A 22217-nucleotide genomic window follows, 5' to 3' on the forward strand; every position below is an offset into this window, starting at 1 on the left:
TCACTAGTGGTAAAGAAACCGCCTGTCAATGCAGGAAACATGAGATAGGAGTTCGATCTCTGGGTCAGGAAGACCCCCTGGAGGAGGGCACAGCAACCCACTCCAGTATTCTTGCCTGGAGAATCCCACGGACGGAGAAGCCTGGCGGGCTACAGTCTGTAGGGTCGCAAAGAGTCGGGTATGATTGAAATGACAGCATGCACGAGAAGCCACTGAAGGGTTGTTTTCTCTTTTTTTGGTCCCAATTTATTATTGCTTCTCAATTGAAATTTAACTTCCTACAGTTAAATGCAAAGATCTTAAATGTTGAGTTGGATGAGTTTTGACAATTATATACATCTGTGTAACCACCTGCTCAAAGGAGACACAAACATTTCTATTACCCGAAAAGGGTCCCGCCTGCCCGGTTCCGGTTAATTCTCCCCGTTTCCAGAGTCCGGTGGGTCTAAGCAGATTGCTTTTGCGTTTGGAAAGGATCACTCGGGCACTAGTGCAGAGGACTGCCTGAGACCAGCAAGGAGAGGACGTACAGGCTAGGCGAGAGATGACTGGGTGGTACCCAGGTCGCCTAGTAACCGGAAAGCGTTATCTGAGGGTTTTGACAGCTCCGCGCAGGCGGAAGGGGAGGCTCCGCCCCCGCCTCGCCCCGCCCCTCGCACGAGCCGTAGACAGCCCCTCCCCGCGCTGGGGGCGGGCCGAAACTTCTTATTGGTCGGCCCTCCGGAAGCTACTGGATTCGGAATCTCACCCCAGGTCTTGCTGCCGCGGGCTGCGTCTGGGTGCGCGGTGTGTGGCGGCGGCGCGTGGTGAGGGGCTGAGTGTGGCGGATCGCGCGCCGCTCCGGCTCAGCCAGGAAGCCCCCGCCGCCGCTGAGCCTGTTTTCTTTCTCTGTCGAATCGGAGCACGCCCCGCACGGGACACCCCAGGCCCTACTGCGCAGCCCGCCTTACCGGCCTGGGGACGGGTATCGCCTATTGGGACGCCACAGAGCGGACTCGGGGATCCCCACCGCCGCAGGCCCTGGTGCGTGACTGATCCTCCGGCTCCCAGAGCCCCCTGCCCAGGCCGGGATGTTTGTCCTCGTGGAGATGGTGGACACCGTGCGGATCCCCCCGTGGCAGTTTGAGAGGAAGCTCAACGATTCCATTGCCGAAGAATTGAACAAAAAGTTGGCCAACAAGGTACTGGGTCCGCGGGTCGCAGGCAGGCCTTTAGCACGGGAAGGGCCAACACTGCGTACCCCGCCCGCTGCCGGCCTGGCCATGCCAAGCCTTGGCGTTGGGCAAGGAGCTTAACGTCTCAGAACTCGGATTCTTCACCTGCGAGTGGGGTGAACTCATCCTTTACCCCACTAGGATGTTGGAGAGAATCAAAAGTTGAATTTGAAAAAGGTTCTTGTTACCGGGAAATACTAGCGTCCCCACTTCCAAATTATTGATAATTTGCAATCTAAATCAAGTCATTTACCCCCTCTGGGCTTCGGTTTCCATTTGTAAAATGGAAATAATCATTGTTGTCCAACCGTGCATCTGTGAAGATGGGTGGTAGTTCAGCTGTCAGGAGGTTTAGCCATTCATTCCTTCAAAAGAAATGTTTGTGCACCTTTTACGTGCCAGACCAGCATGCCTTAGTGCCAGTCAGAGGCCTTCCCTCTGTCTTTTCTGAAGCAGTTATTCTGTGCCACATCACTCTTTCCTTCTTAGCACTCACCACAGTCTTTCCTTGCTTGTTTACTTGGTTACTGTTTTTCTCTTTTCCTCTTCATGAGGGCAGTGACCTTTTTCTTCTCCACAGGTATCCCCCAGAAGAGTCTGGCACAGAGCAGATGTTCCATAATTGTTGAATGAATAAAACAGACACGCTTCTGCTCTGTAGTGTGGTGGGGACAGCAGATATGAACAAGAGACTCCCACAGTTGAGTGTGTGATGACAAATTTAGGTAACTATTATGAGAACAGGTGTTCACAAGCCTGTGGAATGAGGGAACTTCGCCTACAATGAGGGAGACAAGACACTTTGCTAGGGGGTGATATTTGAGCTGAGATCTGGTGGTGAGGAAGAACTCACATAGGGGATTCCTGGCAGAGTAGAGCTATGTAGGAAGCAGAAACAGTATGTGCAAAGGCCCTGAGGCAGGAAGGAATATCAAACCTGTCATAGCTTGGAGGAGGCTGGTGTGGCCAGGGCAGAGGGAGAGAGGGGAGGGCAGGCTGGAGAGTGGTGGGAGCCAGCTCATACAGGGCCCACAGGACTTCACTGGAGTGATGGCCTTCATCTGTAGTAGGCTGAGAAAGAGCCAGCAGGAAGAAAACTGGCTGGCTGGAGACTGGAGGCAGGTCCCTTCCATAGAGGCTGAAGTCACAGAAGGTGGGGTGTACAGACCTGGGGAGTTGTTGTTGGCGAGAACTCACAGAGTCCTTAGTGGATGGTGTCTGGTTACTTTGTAAGGTACCTTGAGAGGGGGCCTCTAAGGGGACAAAGAGAGAAGATATGAAAAGTCCAAGAAGGAATGTAGTCCTTTTGTCGCACAGGGCCTTCTGTGACCTGTTCAGACAAGTATTTCTTTTTCTTTTTTTTGGTTCCTCCTCGAGTCTTGTCAGATCTTAGCTCCCCAACTACAGGTTGAACCCAGGTCTTCAGCAGTGAAAGTGCAGAGTCCTAACCACTGGACTGCCAGGGAATTCTCAGACAATTCTTTCTGCATTTGAATTACTGAGTCATTGGAGAGGAGACCTCGCAAAAGAGGTCCAAGGCCCAGGCAAGGGCGCCTTCTCCTTGTGCTTCCAAAACCAGCCAGACTCTGGGCCTCACTGCGGCGAGATCTGGCCAGGACTCACTTCTCTGAGCTTCTTGCTAATCTGTAAACAGTCCTGCAAGGTCTCTGGGATGTGACGATGCTGGTGTCAGATAAGCAGACACCAAGCGGCTAGTCCTTTGGAGCATCACGGGGTGGAAACGGGATGTGGACGTCCTTGGCCATTTTGCCCAGTCTCAGGGCCTCCTGTGTGTCACTCTGCCAGCCTCAGTCCCTGCGGCTCTGAGTGTCTGAGACTTTGTGAGCGACTAGCTGTGGATCTGACGCTCTGAACTGTGAGCTCCAGGATGGACTTGGGACCTTGGAAAAGTGGTTTTAACCTGGAGTTCCCCACCCCAGTCCTTGCTAGTAATAGTAATGATCCTTGATTGGAGAGGGTTCCTTCTAGCAGGTGAGCCGACTACTGAGCTAGGCGCTTCACCTCTGTTCTCTTTGGATTTAACAAGCCCACAGCCTGGTATGTCCATTTTTGCAGATGGGGAAACTGAGGCTCAGAGAAGTGACCTCACAGGCCACACAGGGGGTGGTGGAGCTGGTGTTGTGACTTGAATCTGTCTTGTCACCGAAGGCTTTGTTCTTTTTAGAGTTCATCTCCTGCTGGAGTTCTTTACCTCAGGCAGTGCCCCAGTGCATTTAAAATGGGGATACCTGCCCCGTGGAGATGGGGGGGCAGATCTCAGGAGAGACTGCTCGGGGAGCTGGGCCTCAGGGTCACTGGGCGTGTACATGGACGCACACAGGTCGTGTACAACGTGGGACTCTGCATCTGTCTGTTTGACATCACCAAGCTGGAAGATGCATACGTGTTCCCAGGGGATGGTGCATCACACACGAAAGGTGGGTGCCCTCTCCTCCTGGGCTTCAGGTTTCTTGGGGCTCAGTTTTCGGTGGGGGGTCCTGGTCTGGGGTTGGGAGACCTGGGGTCTAGTCCTGACTGCTCTGCTGGGAATTTCCTGGGTGGTATGGGCAGAATCTTCCCATTTCTGTGCCTCAGTTTCCCGTCTATAACAAAAGAGGTGGGGACTTCCCTGGTGGTCCAGTGGTTGAGACTCGGTGCTTCCACTGCAGGGGGCACAGATTCAATCCCTGGTCCGGAAACTAAGATCCCACATGCAGTGCAGCATGACCAATAAAAAAGGGGAGGTGGATGAGGTGATTCTCGAGGCCTCTCCAACAAGGCTGCTCCAGCTCTGAGACTGTGGCTGTCTGCGCACATGTCCCTGGTGGTCCTGTGTGCTGGTTGAGCCCTGCCCTGCCTGGCTGTCAGTGTGCTCCGGTAGGGGACAGACAGTGGAGTCGGCATTGCTGATAAAAGTGGGGAGAGTGAGGAGGGGCACAGGAGGCTGGTTAGGGCTGGGAGACCTTGAGGGACTCCAGGGCATAATGGTTAAACTCGTGGCCTCTGGCTTCAAATAGCAGCTCTGCTGCTTATTTGCTGTATGTCATAAGCGGAACATGCAGCCTCTGTTTCCTCTTCAGTAAAAGGCAGTTAACAGTAGACCAAGTTACAGGACTATTGAGGGTTACAGAGTTAATACACACAAAGCTCTCAGGACAGGACGTTGGCTCACAGCGAGTCCTGACAGCTCATTGATGTGAATTGTTCCTCTGATTCTGTTGGTCCACTCGGTGGTGGTCTTCTGGGCTGGCTTGACCAGGGCTGGATGGTGTAAGGTGGTCTCATGTGTCTGGTGGTTGGCACACTGGTTGGGTGGGGGGCCTCAGCTGGGCTTCTCATCTCTGCCCCACGTGGTTTCTTCTTTCAGGAGGCGGACTGGGCACCAAAGCACCTCTGGGCCGAGCCTCTGCTCGGATCCCATTGGCCAGAGCAGGTCACGTGGCCAAGGCCAGAGTCAAGGGCTAGAGAAGGACTCCCTGATGGGAGGAGCTGCAGTCACTTTGCAAGGGGATGTGCACCCCAAGGGAGGAGGGCTCTCAGGGAGGAAGTGGGGCGTTGGTCTCTCTCCTGCCGGGACAAACCAAGTCAGAAGCAGAGGGCCAGGTGAGATGGTTGGGGGCTAGTCAGGGTGTAGACATGCCACTCGCCATCAGCTGGGCGCTCGCCCGTCTGCCCCAGACCCTGAGTCAGAATCTCTGGGGAGGGCCCCGCAGTGATTCCCACCCTGCCCTGACCCCCACTGGGGCATCAGCCTCCGCACAGGGATGTCCGCGCATTCCAAAATGAGCCGCGAGGCTGCCTGGTGTGTGTGTCCAGGAATCCGGAGACTTAATTCATTCAAGAGGATGCCATGGAGCTCTGAGTTGTGTGTGGACTGGGATGGTCTCGGAAGCAGAAAGGTTGGACAGTGATGTGGAGACAAGGCCATGCAGGCCTTGTTTACAGAGAAGGACGCTGTCCAGCTGAGCCCAGTCTCTGCCCGGGAACAGGGGCCTCGCTGTCCAGGAGACAAGTGGTATGGGGGCCAGAACTTCAAGAAAGACTGGAGAGAAATTTAAATATGTGGAGATTCCGTCCGTTTATTGGGTTGTTTCTGCTGCTTGGCGTCATTGCTGGTTTTCTGACCAACCCCCTGTACCTGGGTCCCTGGTGTTCCTGGGAACAGGTGCGGGGGTAGAGTCCACGTGGACCCAGGGTTGAATTCTGACTCTGACCCCGGGCAGATGACTACCTGGCTCAGCCTCACTTTGCTCATCTGTAAAATGGGATAACATGTGTGGCAGTCAGGCTCCTCGGGGCCATGGAGCATTGTGCAGGGCGAATTATCGATCTGTGGTGGGGTCAGTGGCCAGGCTTCGAGGCTGACCCTGAGCCCGGGTCCCCTTCCCCCGCTGCCTCCCCGGGGCTGCGGCCGAGGGTGTGCTGAGGTGTGCTCAGCACTGGGTCTGTGCCTTTGCTTAGAGGGTTTTCATTCGCCAGTTGCTCTGGCTGAGTTAGGGCCCCACTCAGGGCTCTGGAGCAGCCTGTCTTTGTGCCTACCATTTGCTTTGTTCTTTTCCCTTTTATTTTTTTTTTTAAGCTGTAATAGAACATAAAATTTACCATGTTTAGAGTATAGTTCCGTGATATTCAGTATGTTTACATTGTTGTCTGACCATCACCACCATCCATCTCTAGCACTTTATTGTCTTCCAACACTGGGTCTCTGTCTCCACTAAACACCAATTCCCCCTCCCTTCTCCCTACCCACTCCCTAACCCTAACCCCCCAACCACCATTCTGCTTTCTGTCTCTGTGAATTTGGCTCCTCCAGGCACCTCTTGAGTGGAATCAGGTATTTGTCCATTGTAGACACTCACTACGTTCTAAGGCAACCCTGCTTATCCTCAGCCTACAACTAAGAACAGGTCGTTCTCTACTTTTTTTTTTTTTTCATTTATTTTTATTAGATGGAGGCTAATTACTTTACAATATTGTAGTGGGAGGTCTTCCTCTTCTTACTGGTTCTTCAGACCCATCCTTTTTGACTTTTTAGGCTTCCCACCTCAGGTTGAACATCCTTCGAACTTCAGGGGTGGCTCTCGGGAGCACAGCACTACCCCAGCTGGCCCTCCACCTGGTCTGTGGCCTCCTTTTGGTTTTTTAAGTGAGATATAATTCACATACCCTGAAATTCACCCTTTTAAGGCCTACAATTCAGGGGCTTTCAGCATTGTATATTCACAGAACTGTGTGATATTGTCACCATTGTCTTAACTCTAGAATATTTTCGTCACCCCCAAAAGAAACACCACACCCATTAACCATCACTCCCCACCCTCCACCAGCCCCTGACAACCATTCGTCGACTTTCTGTCTCTGAATTTGTCTCTTCTGGACATTTCCTGTGAATAGGATCCTACAGTACTGGCCTTTTGTGGTTGACTTATTTCCTGCAGCATAATTTCCTCAAGGTTCATCCATGTGGTTCCCTGTGTTAGTCCTTTATTCCTTCCTGAGACTGAACAGTCTTCCATCTCATGGCTGTATCACACTGTGTTCATCCATCCATCTGTCCACGGGCACCTGGGTTGCTCACCATGTGCTTTGGTTGTGGTTGTTCCAGACTCGAGCTCCCTGGGCGCGGAATCACATGTCGTCCTGCCCCAGCGAGCCCAGTGCCCAAGCCCAGCCTGGCACGGCCCTGGCAGAGGCTCCGTGGGGACTTATTAAACTGAGCTGATGGAACTGGGTCACACAGGCAGAGGGATTTTTCCATTCTGTGCGTTAGAGACACCAGCCCTCAGCTGCTCTCTCCGAGGTCAGCGTGCGGCTCTCCCGTCTCGACGGGATGAGGCCCGGATGGCTGTGCTTGTCCCCTCGCTGGGAAGGACGCGCACCAGCTACCCCCTGTCCTTCCCCCACGCTTTCCTGCCTGGTGGAGTCGCGGGGAGCTGGGGTGGGGGGCAGGTGGACCCCGCTGTCCTTGGGGTGAGCCGGCAGACCAGGCAGCTGAGGGTGCTGAAAGCAGAAGCCTGTGTTTGGGGATTAAACGGGGAGGCAGATTCAACCCCGTGGCTCTGGATGATGGTTCAGAAAGACTGGGAGTCTCCCTCTGGCAGAACAGCTGTGTGGCTGTGGGCAGGTCACTTGACCTCTTGGAGCCTCTTGCTTCCAGTGGGGAAGCATGACATGACACGGATGGATTGAGATGGGCCCTGGGAGGCTAGGCAGGGGCGGCCTCATGGTTATTCTCTAGCCCTGGCAGAGTTCAGGCCCTAGACACCGTATGCCTTTGGGGCTCAGTGGGCACCCCCTTTGAGGCGCTCTGCAAAGGGCAGCAGTGATCGAGGGACGCCTTCTGCCAGGCCGTGGAGTCAGAGTCTGTGATGTGGGCACAGACCTTACCTGATACTTTCCTTGGGCTCATGTTAGTAGGGACCACCTAGGGCAGAACCTGAGAACCCACAGAGGCGTTGTTGCTGGTTTATTGGCTCCCTCCAACCTCCCCACCCCCAAAAAATTTCAGGGCATTTTTAGCATCCTGTTCCAGGTCAGAGCTGCGCCTGGGGCAAACTTTGCCGGTCAGCGGGAGATGGGGAACTTGTTTCCAAAGACCTGGTTCTCTCTGCCAGTTGCTTCTGCCCTTGTTAGAATTTCAAGGAGAGAGCCCGGAGGAAGGTTGAGATTGACTTTGGCATCACTGATGGCCAGGATCTGGGCTCAGGTGTGACTGATGGATTGGGAGTGGGCCTGTATTTCAGGGCCAGTGCTGCTGGCCTCTTGTGGGGGCCAAGCAGTGGCCTTGCAGGAGATGGGATGAGGGTCCCTCCTGCTCAGCTCTCAGGCCTAGGCCCACAGGGAGGCCTGGCATGGACTGCTGGGTGGACTCTTGGTACCACCCTGGGGGTCAGCATGCCAGTGAGTGAGGGTGGACACCGGCATTCATAGGCCACCCCCCAGTCGGAGCGGCCCTTGCTCACGGCCTGCTCATCACTGCCGCGCCATCTCCATTTCCAGTTCACTTTCGCTACGTGGTGTTCCATCCGTTCCTGGACGAGATTCTGATCGGAAAGATCAAAGGCTGCAGCCCGGAGGGAGTGCACGGTAATGTCGGCCCTGCGTCCTCACGTGAGACCTGGGAGCACGAGGAGGGCAGGCGGCCGGGCCCCTGAGCCTCTCCAGGTGGTCAGGGGAGCGGCCACCTAGACGAGCAGAACCTGCCTGAGGGGGCGCTCGGCTGGCCGTCCTGTAACTACAGACCCCAGCCAGCTGGGGGCCTTGGCCAGGAGGCTGAGATGCCCTGAGGGAGGCCCTGGAGCTGGCAGAGGTGACCGGGCTGCCCGCACCCACTGGCCCTGGTAGCGCGGGGTCCACCTCGGGTTTCGGTGGCTGCTCAGGCCGGGCAGAGCCGTGGGGCTCCGTGGTGGAGGAGGGGTCCCCAGGCAGCAGACTCAGGGCTGGCCTGTCTACTCACGTTGTCACCTGCCTGCCTTCCAGTCTCCCTAGGGTTCTTCGATGACATTCTCATCCCTCCAGAGTCGCTGCAGCAGCCGGCCAAGTTGTATCCTCCCAGGGTGAGAGCTCGCGCCCCTCCATGGAAGGTCCCTGGGTCCTGTGACCTGATGCTGCCAGCCTCTGTCCACCCCTGCAGCCTGCATCTCATTTGCCCCCGAAGCACGGCGCTGCCTGTGCGTCCCACACGGGCTGCAGGGCCTCCCTGCCTGCACCTGCATCGGGGCTGCCAGGCCTGGTTCCAGCTCACCTCGCTGAGGTCACCTCCCTCTGAGGCCCCTGACCGGCCCGCCGCCCCTCCTCAGCTCACGTCTAAGGGCTTGGCGCTGCGCGTCCAGGGCTGGTTGAGGAGTCTCTTTGCTGGCTCCCCCATTGTCCCTGTCCCGACCCGCGCCCTGCTGCACTGGGGTGGTTGTTTCTGTGGGTGCGCCCCAAGACTGCTCACCGGGAGAGACCCCATCTTGTCCCAGCTATGCCCAAGGTGCCCAGCAGGGGACCTGGCACCGAGGTGAGGCAGGACCCACCTGCGGGGCTGCCACTGGAGGGCAGTGTGTCCCTTCAGTGTGGGATCTGCTGAGGGCGGGGGCCCCGGTTTTGTGTGTGTTCTTGTGTGCGCGCACGTGTGTGTACGTGTGTGCATGCGTGGGGTGTGTGTGTACGTGTGTCTGTGGGTGTGTGTGTGTACGTATGCACAGGGCTTGGGGCAGGGTCTGTGTGTGACTCTGGAACTTGTCAGAAAACCTGCCACGTCCTATTGGAAACCGGGAGCGTTCCTGGGCTGCCTGCCGGCAGAGCACCGTGAGGCGTGCAGAGGCATGTGGGATCGCACCGTGCGGAGCACACGGCCAGCTTCGGCCGGTGCTCGGGTCAACCATGGGGCCTGTGGAGGGCGCTCTCCACGCGTGCTGTTTCATTACCTCCCCGCCGCAGCCCTGAAGGGCAGGCCTCCCTACCGCCCCTGGTATACCGACGGGGGCCCTGAGGCACGGAGAGGTTGGGCCTGGCCCCTGGTGGGTGGTGAGCTGAGGTTTGAACATGGCAGCCGGCCTCTGAGGGCACAGGTGGAGTCCGAGCCCAGGCACCGAGGGGCCATGGTCATTCCTGGGTGGAGGTGCAGCTTGCACTCTGCTCCGAGCTCCTCCTGCTCTGAGGTCCGTGTTCCCAGCCTGGGTCCTGGCTCCATGGGCTCCGGGCCGGCCCGACCTCGCCTCTTGTATGTGGGGCTGAGCCCTCTCTTCTGTGACTTCCTGGGCAAAACATTTCAGCCTGCAGTGGGCTCTTCCTGGGGGTGGGCACTATGGGAGGAACCCCTCAAACTCAGGACTTCCCCACTGGCCTGGTTGTTGCCTTGACCGTGTGCCCCGCCCAGCGACGAGGCAGAGCAGGTGTGGGTGTGGGAGTACGAGACGGAGGAGGGCGCCCACGACCTGTACATGGACATCGGCGAGGAGGTCCGCTTCCGGGTGGTGGACGAGAGCTTCGTGGACACGTCCCCCACGGGACCCAGCTCGGCCGAGGCCGCCTCTTCCAGCGAGGAGCTGCCCAAGAAGGAGGCTCCGTACACGCTCATGGTGAGCTGTCCTGATGAGACCTGGGGGCGGGAGGACCCAGCAGGTGGGGGTGCAGTCCCTGCTGTGGTGTCTCGGGTGGACCCTTCTTGGGGAGCCCAGTTTCTGCGGGGCAGGGTGGCAGTGGTCCTTGCGGCGGTGTCATAAAGCTGCCACGGCGTTGGGGAGGACAGGTGAGTCAGGCCCCTGCCCATGAGAGGACAGCACCAGCTGGACGAGGCTGCTGATGAGCTGGTGGCGTGAGGAAGAAACCGGGGGTGGGGGAACTGGGCGGGAGGGACAGGACCCTCAAGGCTGCTCCCACTACAAACCCAAGTGGCCTGAGGGCCTGGGGAAGCTGACCCACCAGATCTGACTTGGGTCCCTTGTCTTTTACCCTCATGAAGCCAGACAGTGACACATGACCCAAGTGGGATTCCAGGGCCTGCAGGTAGGGTTTTCTAGTGTAACGTGGGGCCCAAGCTGCTCACTTTCAGGGTAACTGTCTTTATCAGGAAGAGGAGTGGTGGTCCCCTCTGCATGATTCGGAGGCTGGGGCCCAAGATCACTAGGCTCTTCTGGCAGGACTAGACCATAGGCGGCTCAGGAGGGCAAGCCTAGGATTGGCACGCTGGTGCCCTTGTGGGCAGGCATACAGGTGAGGGGCCAGGAGCCATGTCCTCGGTAAACCAGCACTCTTCTTACAGGCCCCAGGAGAGGCTGGGGCGAGAGGAGAGTCCACCTTCCCTCTGGGGTGCTGGTGCAGCTCCTGGGTGTTCCCAGAGCCTCCTGGCTGGCTATGCCCCACCCTCCTTGGGGCCGCACCTAGAAGAGAGGGCCCCCTTTGCCTCCTGTCCAAGTTGGCTCCAGGCTAAACAGATGAAGCATGCCAGTTCTCTCTCCACCCCTGGCAGGGATCCATCAGCGAGCCGGGCCTGGGCCTCCTCTCCTGGTGGACGAGCAGCTAGCCCTGCGCTGTGAGCATGGACCCTGCCCGGCCCTTGGGAAGGAGGCGCAGCTGGCCCTGAAGACCACTGCTACTGGTTCAGACGAGGAGCGGCGAGGAGCGGCGTGCACCCTGCCAGGCTGTCCCCTCCCCTGCCTCTCCCAGAGCTACCCGAGTGCCACAGTCCCCACGGACTTCTGCCCATTGGTGACAGCAAAGACATTTAATAAATGAAGACGGCATCACCTTGGAGAGCCGCCCTTGTCTCAGTGATCTACAGTCACCAAGTTGCCACAGCCAGGACAGCACGTCCTTCCTGACCCCAGATCACATCTAGAGATGACCCAGAGGTGGACTTTGGGGTGAAAGGTCCCGGCCAGCTCTGGGCCAGCTGATCCTGGCGGCTCCACAAGTAGCCCAGAGAGCAGGAGGCTGGTCCGGGACAGCTGCCGGGTGCTCGTCACCTGACCTTCACGGGAAAACCTTCCTTCCCACCAGCGTGTGGAAGGTGGGGCCTGGACTCGGCCAAGCAGCTCCATCAGGAAGTGGCAGCGCTGGGCTTTTGTGAGCCGGGGGTGAGGGCTGGTGACCCGCTGTTGTCGTTGCCCCCCCCCCAGCAGTACAGCGGGAGCCTTGGGCCAGCTGTCACTTTGTGACCTTGGCCACACAGTGAACACGCTGTGGGTCTGTCTGCTTGTGCTTTGAGAACCTGGAGGCGGGAAAACGCCTCATCATTTACTCAACAGAAAGACTTTGCCAGATTCCTCCTGCCCCTCCACTCATTTCTGCCAGAAACCTCTCTTGGGACCAGGACATGGTTTTATATCCCCCACTGGATGCCATGTTTCCATCAGGCAAGTCTTGTCCTGATGAAGGGGTCGCCGTGGAGCCTGCCTCCGGCCCCGGCCTTTCGGCTCACATGGACATGGGTCTGGAGCTGTGGGTGGTGCCAGTGGACGGCGCTCCGGGGAGAGGAGCCGTGCCCGCTGCCGCCCTGTGCCAGGGGATGGGGGCAGGGCACGTGGACTAGCTGTGACCTTGGACGTGGTGGCCTGTCTGTACAACAGACACACACACTGCATGTCTGAAGGGCAGCTCAAAGCCCAGGGGAAGGGGGAGGCTCCATGTTGGGCCCAACCCCCCAGGCCCATCAAGGAAGCTACTGGAATGTGGGGATGGGGAGGGAAGGCTGCCCCGCAGGCAGTGGGCTGAAAAACAAACGCTGTGGCGTGGCTCTGGGGGCCCCCACTGACTTTGGCTGTGAAGGAACCCCTCTGCCCCTTGTTGGAGCTGGTAACAGCAGACACCACCACTCACACAGCCAGTCACTGCATGTGAATTCTTATTTTCCTTATAAGAGCAAAAGGACTTTTTTAAATCCTTTAGCCACCAGTGAAATGAACAGGCAGGAGAAAAACTTTAGATGGGCGTCTGTCATCAAAAATAAATACAGTTGCATGAAGCTGCTCAAGATCTGAATCAGACTAAAAACAGGAAGACAGGGTTGACACGCTGTTAAGAGCCTCCCCCACCCCCGGCCATGGGGCACTCCCTGGGCCGAGGAGAGGAGGGCAGGAGGCCGGGCCGCCGCATCTCGGAGCGGAGCCACGGCTGGATCCAATCGGATCTGGTTCTGGTGACGTGGAACCGCCCTTGTGACGCCAGAGCCGGGTCCGAGGAGCGGGTCGGCGGGCAGTGGCGGCTGAGGGGACCTCACTTCTGCAGCTCCTTCATCCTGTTGAGCGCGCTGCCGGCGCGGAACCACTCGATCTGGGTCTCGTTGAAGGTGTGGTTCAGGAGGATGGTCTCCTGGGTCCCATTGGGGTGCTTGATGATGCACGTCAGCGGCTGTGAGGAGGGACACGTGTGGGCGGACGGCCCCTGGGAACACGGCCCTGGGTTTGCTCGAGGCTCAGGAGGGAGGGCCACTGCTCCGGGCCCCGGGCCAGCAAGGTGACCCAGGTCCTAGGCCAGGTCTGGGCCTTGGCGGCTGGCCACGGGAAGACCCGAAGACCCGGAGGCCCTGACTCCTGGGCCCACAGGGCCCTGCAGGGTGTGGGCTGTGGCTGCCGAGCGCCAGGCCTGGGCCAGTGACTGGATGGAATGCAGGCCTGAGCTGGCTTTACCTTCATCTCTGGGAGGGCACTTCCTTCCCTCTTGGGGGTTACCTGGAGAATTCGGGGGCCCTTCTAGCTGGAACAAAGGCTCATGGAAGGAGGGCCAGGTGTAGGAAGGCAACCCTCCCCTCCCCTCTCAGGAGGGCCCTGGGAGAAATGGGCTTGGCTGGCCCACCCTTCTTCCCTGCCCCCTGACCTTGCCAGGGGCAAAGTCCTTCAGGCCCTGGATGGTCAGCTTGTCCACAGGGTGAATCTTGTTGTAGTCAGCTGGGTCAGCGAAGGTGAGGGGCAGTAGGCCCTGCTTCTTCAGGTTGGTTTCTAGAAGACAGAGGGCAGCAGTCCATAGTGGGCAGGTCCCGTTCCTCCCTTCTCTGTGAGGAACCTCACCAGCCAAGTCCAATTAGGGCTCTAGGAGGGTCACGTGGTCCTGCCACACGGGGACAAACCTGGGTCACTGACCACAAGGACCAGCTTTGGCCGCTCTCCCAGTTATGTGGGGCCCTAGGCGAGTGTGCTTGCGTTCCTGTGTTTCCCTGAGGCCTCTGACAATCAGAGACAGTCCTCTGACCACGTGCCCTGGATCTCAGCTGCTCCAAGTGTGGAGGCGAGACCAGTATATGCCGGGGGTGGGGAGCTGTGGTGTCAGAACCGACAAATCTGAAGGGGCCGAGGCTGGAGGCCGGGGTGCTGTGGGCTCTCCATGAACACACCCTGGAGACCAGCCACGTGGCTCTGGCCCTGCCAGGCACTGTGGGCCGGGTGACCCTGGGTTGCCAGTGAGGGGAGGCGGGTGGGGCTGCGACTGGGCTCCTGCTCACCGTGGATCCTGGCGAAGCTCTTGGTGATGATGGCCCGGCCCCCGAGGTGGCGAGGCTCCAGGGCCGCGTGCTCCCGGCTCGAACCCTCACCATAGTTTTCATCTCCGATCACCACCCACCGGATGCCATGTTTCTGTCAGGGGTGAGTAAGGAGCGAGTTTATGAGGAAGAGGAGGCACTGGCCCACCTCCTGCTCAGCCCTCAGGCCTCCTAAGGCTCACAGGTCAAGGGACCAGAGCCCCCCGCCTCATCTGCACCCCAAGGACAGGTGAAGTTAGAGCTAAATCCAGCCCCAGCCAGGCTCTCGGAAGACAGGATGAGACAGGGCCTGGCTGTCCGCAGGGTCTGGAAGGTGTGACCCTCCTGTGACCCAAAGCTCAGGGCAGCGGGGGTGACAGACACGGCTGCCTCGTGGCGCTGGGACACCATTCCACTGCAAAGCTGCAAGTGTGGCCCCCCTTTCCCTGAGTGGAGTGCCCGACCTGGCCACCAGGAAGCGCCAGAGACCCCCATCCCTACCCCGCAGCTCGGGCCCACCTTGTAGTAGCGGGCGGTGTCAGGGACAGGACCGAACTCCTGGGTGACGGCGTTGCGGACGGAGTTGGCCCTGCCGTTTTCCACGTTGATGGCGCCAATGAGCAGGTTGTTGGAGATGTTGTCCAGATGCCCACGGAACTTGAGCCAGGGGCCGGCAGCCGAGATGTGGTCAGTGGTACACTTCCCTTTGACCTTGGGTGGGTGAGCAGAGAGAACAGAGGTCGGGTGTGGGCTCTGAGTGGTGGATGGACAGGCCCTCTGGACGCAGATAGTGGGGACAGGAGAAGCGGGTCAGGCTCTGGCCAAGAGGGTTCAGGCACGGCTGTCCCCTGTCCCTCAAGGGGGCAGAGCCAGGCACGGAGGACCCATGCGTTTGCTCACTCGCTCTTCAGCCCGAGGCCCCCAGGTAGGAGGTGCCCAGGTTGGAAGACCAGCTGCAGATTCGTGCCAGAGACAGACGAGCTCTGGGACGTGTCTGGGTTCCGGCTGGCGATGATCATTTCGTCTACCGTGCGGGCTTTTAACGGGGGCTGTGTCAATGCCTGCAGACGCCGCAGTAAACAGCTCAGTGCCTGTGCGGCATGGCCCCAAGGCCTCTGGCCCCTCTGCTCAGCTCCCAGACACACGCCCTATCCCTGATGCTCAACCACGGGAAATCGACGGCACCAGAGCGTGTCTGGTCAAGCCCAGTGCATGGAGACCTGCTGTGAGGGTCACAGTTGCTCATCTGCCCTCCTAACACTGCATCCGCCCACACCCCCGGAGGACCCTGAGCAGCTGGCCCGGCACAGGGCAGTAGAAAGGGGGACACAGATCCCCTCATTCCTCCACAGCCAAACCTCCCTTCCTGCCCCTGCCTGACTCTTGACCGTGTCCTCCACTGGGGCCCATGGGGGCCCGCGTGGTTCCCCGGGCCCTCCTGCCCATTAGGGAAGGGTGCGCTGGCAGCAGGGCTGTTCGCACGTCCCCGAGTCCCTGACCTTGATGAGGATCTGCAGGTCCTCCAGGTCTCGGCCGTCCCACTTGTCGAAAGGCTCCAGGAGCTGCAGGCGCTGGCTGGTGGGACTCACATCCACCTGCTGCCCGCTGCTGTCCTTGGGGGGGTGCTGGTAGGTGTCCTGTCCGGGGTCAAACTCCTGCAGCAGGCGACAGGGCACGTTGGGTGCCAAGCCCTCAGTCCCACGTGGACGGGTTCCCACGGCAGGCAAGCTCCCCGGGCGCCAAGCTCTCCCTCCCGGCAAGCACCCTTCCTGGGCCGGAAGCATCTCAGCGGCCCTGAGCCCCAGGCCGAGGTGGGCCCGCAGGACGGTGGCAGAGGCTGCGCCTGCTCACCGCTCGGGGAAGCTCATCTGCGTCGGGAGCCTCCAGCTTGAACTTCTTGCCGTCCTTGCCCGTCAGGAAGTCAGTCTCTGGGTTGAACTTGAGGGTGCCAGCAATGGCCAGGGCTGTGACAATCTGGAATGGAGGCGGCCAGTCTGTCGTTCGCACCAAACTCCTCCCATCCCTTCACCTCAGCAGAAGCCTAGGCAGAAACTGAGGTGGAGCCGGGAAATTTCCAGATTCTCCATGACTGCTCTTCCCCTCGCAGGCGGGAGCTGCAGCCATGTCTCTGGGACCAGGGCCTGCAGAGGACTCATGCACCCACCTCTACCACCCCCCGGGGCCTGGACCTCAGTGCCTCCTTGGGCAGGGCCAGTGCTGGACCCCAAGAGGCCCTGGCACAGAAATGCTCCCAGGATGAGTATGTTCCTTAATGGGCACCGAAAACATGGAAGGGGCCATTTCTTCACCAAAGTATTTCTAGAACGCTCCTTTAAAAAACCAAGTCATGGATTTCCCTGGTGGTTCAGTAGTTAAGAATCCCCCTGCCAAAGGAGGGGACATGGGTTTGATCCCTGGTCCGGGAAGATTCCATATGCCACAGGGCAGCTAGGTCTGTGCACAATTTCTGAGCCCTTGCACCCTGGAGCCCATGCTCTGCAGAAAGAGAAGTCACCGCAGTGAGAAACCCAACAAGCAACAAGAGTGACCCCTGTTCGCTGCAACTAGAGAAAAGCCTGCGTACCGCAACAAAGACCCAGCGCAGGAAAAAAAAGGGTCACAAGACTGTCTGCGCGCGGAAAACTACTAAGTGCCCAGAGCATGCAGCTCACTGCTCATCGTGACAGCACGGCCTCCCTCTTGGCTCGGGCAGCGCAAGCGCCTCCTGCGTTGTTCACGGGTCACCAACGGGACCCATGTGGCCGGGTGGAGGCAGGAGTGCCTTCTGTCCCCGGTGGTGACTCTAACAAAACCTCAGACTCCTGGGGCTGAGGGGAGCCAGGCAGGGCACACCCAGGGAACTCAATGCCTGGGCCCGGCAAGGCCTGTGGCTCTTGGTTTCTGCTCTGACAACCCCTGGCCCTGTGATGCCAACATTCCTTCAGCAGCCCTGCAGGGCCCCTACTCCCCTGCCTGGCCAGGGCAGGACCCCCAGAGGCTATCCCAGGTTAGGGCGGAGCCTCACCTCTGGGGACGTGACGAAGGCGTGGGTCTCGGGGTTTGCGTCATTGCGGCCTGTGAAGTTCCTGTTGTAGGAGGTGACGATGGTGTTCTTCTCCCCCTTCTTGATGTCCTTCCTGCCAGGTCGGAGGGGACACAGTTAGGGACATCTGGCTTTGTCACCTGGCCTGACCTGCCAAGCTCATGGCAGAGGAGGGGAAATGGAAAAAGACCTAGAAATGGTCACCTCCCCCCAGGTCTCAACACACACCCACAGAGCAGGAGGGAACCTCAGGCATCACTGAGGTTTGTCAGAAGCCACACGTAAGACAAGAGGCCAGACCAAGGATCCCTGACCGGGGCCATGGCGTCCTTTCAGGAGGGTCCATCTGAGGCCCCCGCTGTGTGCGTTAGGATGAGGCCTCCCTGGCTCCTTCCGACTCCCCGCCACGGCTTTGGCCAGGTGGCCACTCAGCGCTTCGGGGGACTCTTCCTCTTTACCTCCAGCCCAACTTTCTAGTCCTGCCCGGAAAAGTCTTCTAATATCCTACAGTCCTGGAAGCTCCACCCTCAGGGCATCTCCCCTCAACATCTGGGGCTCTGTACCCCAGGACACAAGGGGCCGTCCTATAAAACTGCTTCTTTGGCAGAAAACAACAAAATTCTGTAAAGCAATTATCCTTTGATTAAAAAAAAATTAATTAAAAAAATACATTAAAAAAGAAAACCCTGTGCTTCTCACCTGTCCCACTGGCCAATGCAGGGGCCGCAGGCATTGGCCAGGACGATGCCACCCACATCCCTCAGGATCTGTGCCTGTAGCGGGGAGAGGGGATGGGGAGGGGTCAGGGGCAGGCTGGCGGGAACCCCGGGGCACAGGCCCCTGCGTACAAGGCTGTGGCAGCCACGTCCCTTGGCAGAGGGATGGTGGGGAGCAGGGGCGCGGCGTGCGGGCACTCACATAACCGTCCCGCTCAATAGTGGCGCGGATCTGCTCCGAGCCCGGGGTGATGGTGAACTGGGACTTGCACTTGAGCCCATGGGCCAGCGCCTGCTTGGCCACGGCTGCGGAGCGGCCCATGTCTTCATAGCTGGAGTTGGTACAGCTGCCGATCAGACCTGGTGCGTTGTGGGTGGGGGGACGGACCGTCAGGAGGAGAGTGACCAGAGCTCTCCGCCTGACCGCAAACGATCCACCCCCGGTCAAGGGTTCACCCACTCTGCTCCCAACACAGAGAAGTTGGAAGCAACCTACCTCGCTGTCTGTCCTCTCAGCCCAGACACTTAAACTGTGGCCACCGAGCGGACGCTGAACCCACTGGCAGCGTATCACCCACAGTCTTAGAGTGAACAGCCTGTATGTGGGCACACGCTGGAGGGCCCCCACTAAGATACTGACAGGGACCACTGCTGGGGAAGGACTTAGAGGCCCACTTTATTTTATACTTTGTAGCATTCTCTGGCTTTCTACTTGGTTTTATAATCAGGAAGAAAAGAATTCTTTTAAAGAAGTCTATCATAGTTATTCAAAAAGCCAATAAAAACCAAATGACATCACACTGTCTGTAGAGACAGACAGTCTGTCTTACCAGCTCAGTGATTTATGCTCTAATTATTAAGCTACCAAAGATTTCTTTTTATTTACTTCACTAACAAGGCTGCACACACCGCACAGCCCTCCACGCCAGGCTCCGTGGGAGCTCTCACCACCCCTCAACTCACCCCTCCTCCCGGCAATTCCAATGGTACCACCCCCATTTCAGAGCTGGGGAACCGGGCACAGGGGGTGAAGTAATGAGCTCACAGTCACCCAGCTATGAAGTGGCAGAGTCAGTCACTCAGGCCACCCAGGTTCACGTGCTTCACAGAACCATGACAACAGTGATACCAACATGCCCGTGTGTGTGTGTAAAGCACGTAAGTGAAACCAGGTGCGGGAGCCGGTGAGAGGAAATGTTTGCAAAACAGAAAATTTACACACATCAGCATGGGCGTATACAAAGAGCTGGTTCTGGCTGAAGGTGGAGATTAGGGCTGTTTTAAAATTCTTGTTTTGTCAATAGTCTCTACACGGATACATATTTCTTTTATACCAAGAAAAAATAATTTCTTTAAAAAGCTGTGGAGGGAAGAAAACTATTTTAGAAAGTGCCTGAACCATTCAGGAAAGGCCCCACGGCAAGCACGGGCAACGGTCCGCAGCCCTGGGCGGACCTGCTGGCTCTGGGGCTGGGGGCGGGGGTACTCACCCACTCGGATGTCCAAGGGCCACCCCTCCTTCTCTGCCACACTGCCCACTTCTGCGACAGGGTGAGCCAGGTCGGGGGTGAAGGGCCCATTGATGTGCGGCTTCAGCTGAAGTGAAAGAAGAGGGGGCAGGGGTGGGGAGGAACTCAGCTTGGTGTGTGGACAGCTCTCTCCTTCAGAGGTGGCCTGGCTCCTGCTCACCCAGTCACGGTAGGCCTGGGAGGCCAGCTCTCATTCTACAGCTCAAACCTTATCCCAGGAAGGGCCCGAGCAGCGGGCACTGTCCACGCACCCACTCCTGGAGCCCTCCAACCCCCAAGGTCATTATCTCCTGCCTGCAGACGGCAGAGCTGCCTGCCTTGCCCAAGGTCACAAGCTTGGAGACAGTAGAGGCATGGGATGAATCAAGGCTGCCGGTTCCCTCAGCCCGTTATCTCCCGTGAGGTGGTGCTTCTGGAATCTGGAGGCCAGACATTTTATACGTGATGCTACTTATCACCAACATGAAGCACTGAGTGAAGTGCCTGGCACCCAGTTAGCCCGCAATGAATATCAGCAACAGTTATTATATGAATTAGCTCATTCAGTTCCCATGACTGCCTCGGGTTTTACACATGATGAAGTGAGGCGCATAGTGGCCTTAAGTAAGCTCACAGGCTTAAGTGGCAGAGTCAGGATTTGAACTTGCGCAGGTTGGCAGCAGGGCCTAAACCCTCAGCTGCTCTGTTCTGCTGCTTTGGCTCCTCCAGCCCATCCTTCCTCTGGCCTTCCAAATGTTACCCTGATCTACAGGTCTCAGGGTACCGGGGTCGGGCCTGGAATCTTGGACCCTGCCCTCTGAATTCTCACAACAGAGCAAGCTCAAGGGTAAAATCTTGGCTTCTCCAAGAGCTGAGTTAGGGGCAAACTGAACGTTTCTGAATGACCAGCCGGAGAACCAAAAGATCAAAAGCCTTGCTGGGTGTGCAGCCAGGGGCCTGCCCAAGCCCCGCCGAGGCCCACCAGACGTCTCCAGATGGCGCCTGAACCACCCTACCCTCAGAAACCCCCTGGAACCAACTCCCGGCCTCACCTCACTGAGGTTAATTTCAATCAGCTGGTCATAATGGCAGCCAGAGTCAGGTACCAAGTGATCCTTGAATTCATCGGCAAGGTTGGCAATGTCTGAAATCAACAAGGGAGGGAGACTGAAGCATGTAAGACAGAAATTGGTCACAAGACTCCATCCATTCATCCATCAGAACCAGTTACCCAGCACTGGCCACACACTCCGGGCCCCGGGCACTGACTGGGCAAACAAAGGAAGAAAACAGCAGCACAGGACACAGTGCCTGCCCTCGGGGATGCCCAGTCCCGCGGAGGCGCCATCAGTGAGCCGGAGGTCACAGCACAACACGAGAGAGGCCCGGGAACACGGGGACACTGAGGAGAGGCACGGACTTGGGGTTCAGAGTCAGGGAGAGGAGAAGCGCTGAACTTTAAAGGAGAAGTTACTTGATAATTAAATCAAAGGAAGAGTCTTCCAGGTATGATTCTATGTACAGAGAGCTCGGAAACAAAGTGACAAGCTCTCCCCAGGTCCCCCAGCCTCTGGCTCCACCAAGCACCTCTCTCCAGAAGACCCAACAAGCTCTCCCCAGGCCCCATTTCCAACTCTGGGTTTCAAAGAAGCTAAGCTCAAACCTCAGGGAAGTTGTTGGGGAAGGCTGAGAAAATGGTTCTTACACCAAATGTTTTTCCTCCTCCCCTGCTAGAGTAGGAATTACAAACAGAAGCAAATCCACGTCATTTCCAGAGCTTCCCATAGAGGGCGCCAGGGACCAGGCCAAGAAAAACCGAATTCAGACGCCCTTTTGGGGGAAACTAAATCCCAAGGATGCCCTTTCAAGGGGAACTAAATCCTTGAGCCACAATGTTTCACGCTGAGAGGCCAGAGCCTCTGAGAAGCTGACGAGAGCTACAGAAGCCCACTCAGGAGCAGTCACACACATAACCTCTCACAGACTTCCAGGGGCTTCTCAAAGCCCTGAAGTCAGTTCAGAGATGCGGGGATTAGGAACCCCTACCGGCTCACCTGCCCGGCCAGTCTTGCTCAGGTATTTCTTCATCCTGTGGTTATAAGGGAACACTGAAGTGGTGGCCCCAATTTCTGCGCCCATGTTGCAGATGGTCGCCATGCCTGTAGAGAGAGAGAACCCACAGGGCTGGCTGAGCAGCTGGGTGAGGCCCCCCCGTCTGCTAAAGGTGCACACACGTCTCTGCACCAGGGAGCTGGCATCACTCCTTCCCTCGCTCTCACTGCCCTTGTGGTCCAGGGTTAAAAGGATGGCCAGGCAAAGAGAGGCCACGGGGCTAGAGCCCAGTGTCCCGGCTGTCAGGGTGGCTGCTGGATTCGGGGAGAACACAAGATTCTGGCCTTATGAGCCGAGTTCCAACTCCAGGCCTGGCTGGCCCGCTCGGCAAACTAGATGGCCACCATGTGATGAGAGCTGACCTGGCCAGACCGCGCCCAGCTGTTGCTGTGTCCATTTGCAGGTGAGGGAACCGACTCAGAGAGGTCCATGGTCGTGCCATAAAGCGAATGCCAGTGCGGCCTTCAGGACTTGGTCTGCCTGCCTGATGGGCAGGCCTGCATGCTTTCAGCCATACCACGGTGGAAATGTTTCTGGGCCTGGGGTTTTCCAGCTATAATACTGGAATGATATCTATGGCCTAGACCACAGAGCCGCCCACAGAACTGGAGAGGTTATAGATGTGCTGACTGCAACCAGCACTCCAGCCCCACGGGGTTGCTCAGACACAGGTCTGTGCTTGCT

General features: G+C 57.9%; 2 protein-coding genes across 5 annotated transcripts in view; one reads left to right on the forward strand and one right to left on the reverse strand.

The window, feature by feature from the left end:
• Positions 1-719: 719 nt before the first annotated feature.
• POLR3H (RNA polymerase III subunit H) lies at positions 720-12668 on the forward strand. 4 transcript variants are annotated; one of them, XM_043439842.1, is made up of 6 exons: positions 720-1181; positions 3400-3652; positions 8214-8300; positions 8694-8757; positions 10078-10279; positions 11170-12668. In XM_043439842.1, exons 1-6 carry the CDS (start codon positions 1071-1073, stop codon positions 11221-11223), a joined length of 771 nt encoding a protein of 256 aa, XP_043295777.1. In that variant the 5' UTR covers positions 720-1070; the 3' UTR covers positions 11224-12668. The 4 variants fall into 4 exon arrangements, with proteins under 4 accessions (XP_043295777.1, XP_043295778.1, XP_043295779.1 ...); XM_043439843.1 differs by having other exon boundaries at positions 724-1181; positions 3556-3652; XM_043439844.1 differs by lacking the exon at positions 720-1181 and adding an exon at positions 1210-1391.
• ACO2 (aconitase 2) overlaps positions 12527-22217 on the reverse strand; it is a 46410-nt gene continuing 36719 nt past the window's right edge. The window contains exons 7-18 of the mRNA XM_043439841.1: positions 21476-21580; positions 20474-20565; positions 19404-19509; positions 18116-18273; positions 17897-17970; positions 17180-17291; positions 16006-16128; positions 15654-15809; positions 14674-14865; positions 14137-14269; positions 13515-13636; positions 12527-13049 (exon numbers count right to left, since the gene is read on the reverse strand). Of these exons, the coding sequence (XP_043295776.1) occupies positions 12915-13049; positions 13515-13636; positions 14137-14269; positions 14674-14865; positions 15654-15809; positions 16006-16128; positions 17180-17291; positions 17897-17970; positions 18116-18273; positions 19404-19509; positions 20474-20565; positions 21476-21580 (1508 nt within the window). The 3' untranslated portion in view covers positions 12527-12914. The remainder of the gene's footprint in view (positions 13050-13514; positions 13637-14136; positions 14270-14673; positions 14866-15653; positions 15810-16005; positions 16129-17179; positions 17292-17896; positions 17971-18115; positions 18274-19403; positions 19510-20473; positions 20566-21475; positions 21581-22217) is intronic.

The sequence above is a fragment of the Cervus canadensis genome, chromosome 21 (assembly GCF_019320065.1).
Source record: "Cervus canadensis isolate Bull #8, Minnesota chromosome 21, ASM1932006v1, whole genome shotgun sequence".
Taxonomy (NCBI): Eukaryota; Metazoa; Chordata; class Mammalia; order Artiodactyla; family Cervidae; genus Cervus; species Cervus canadensis.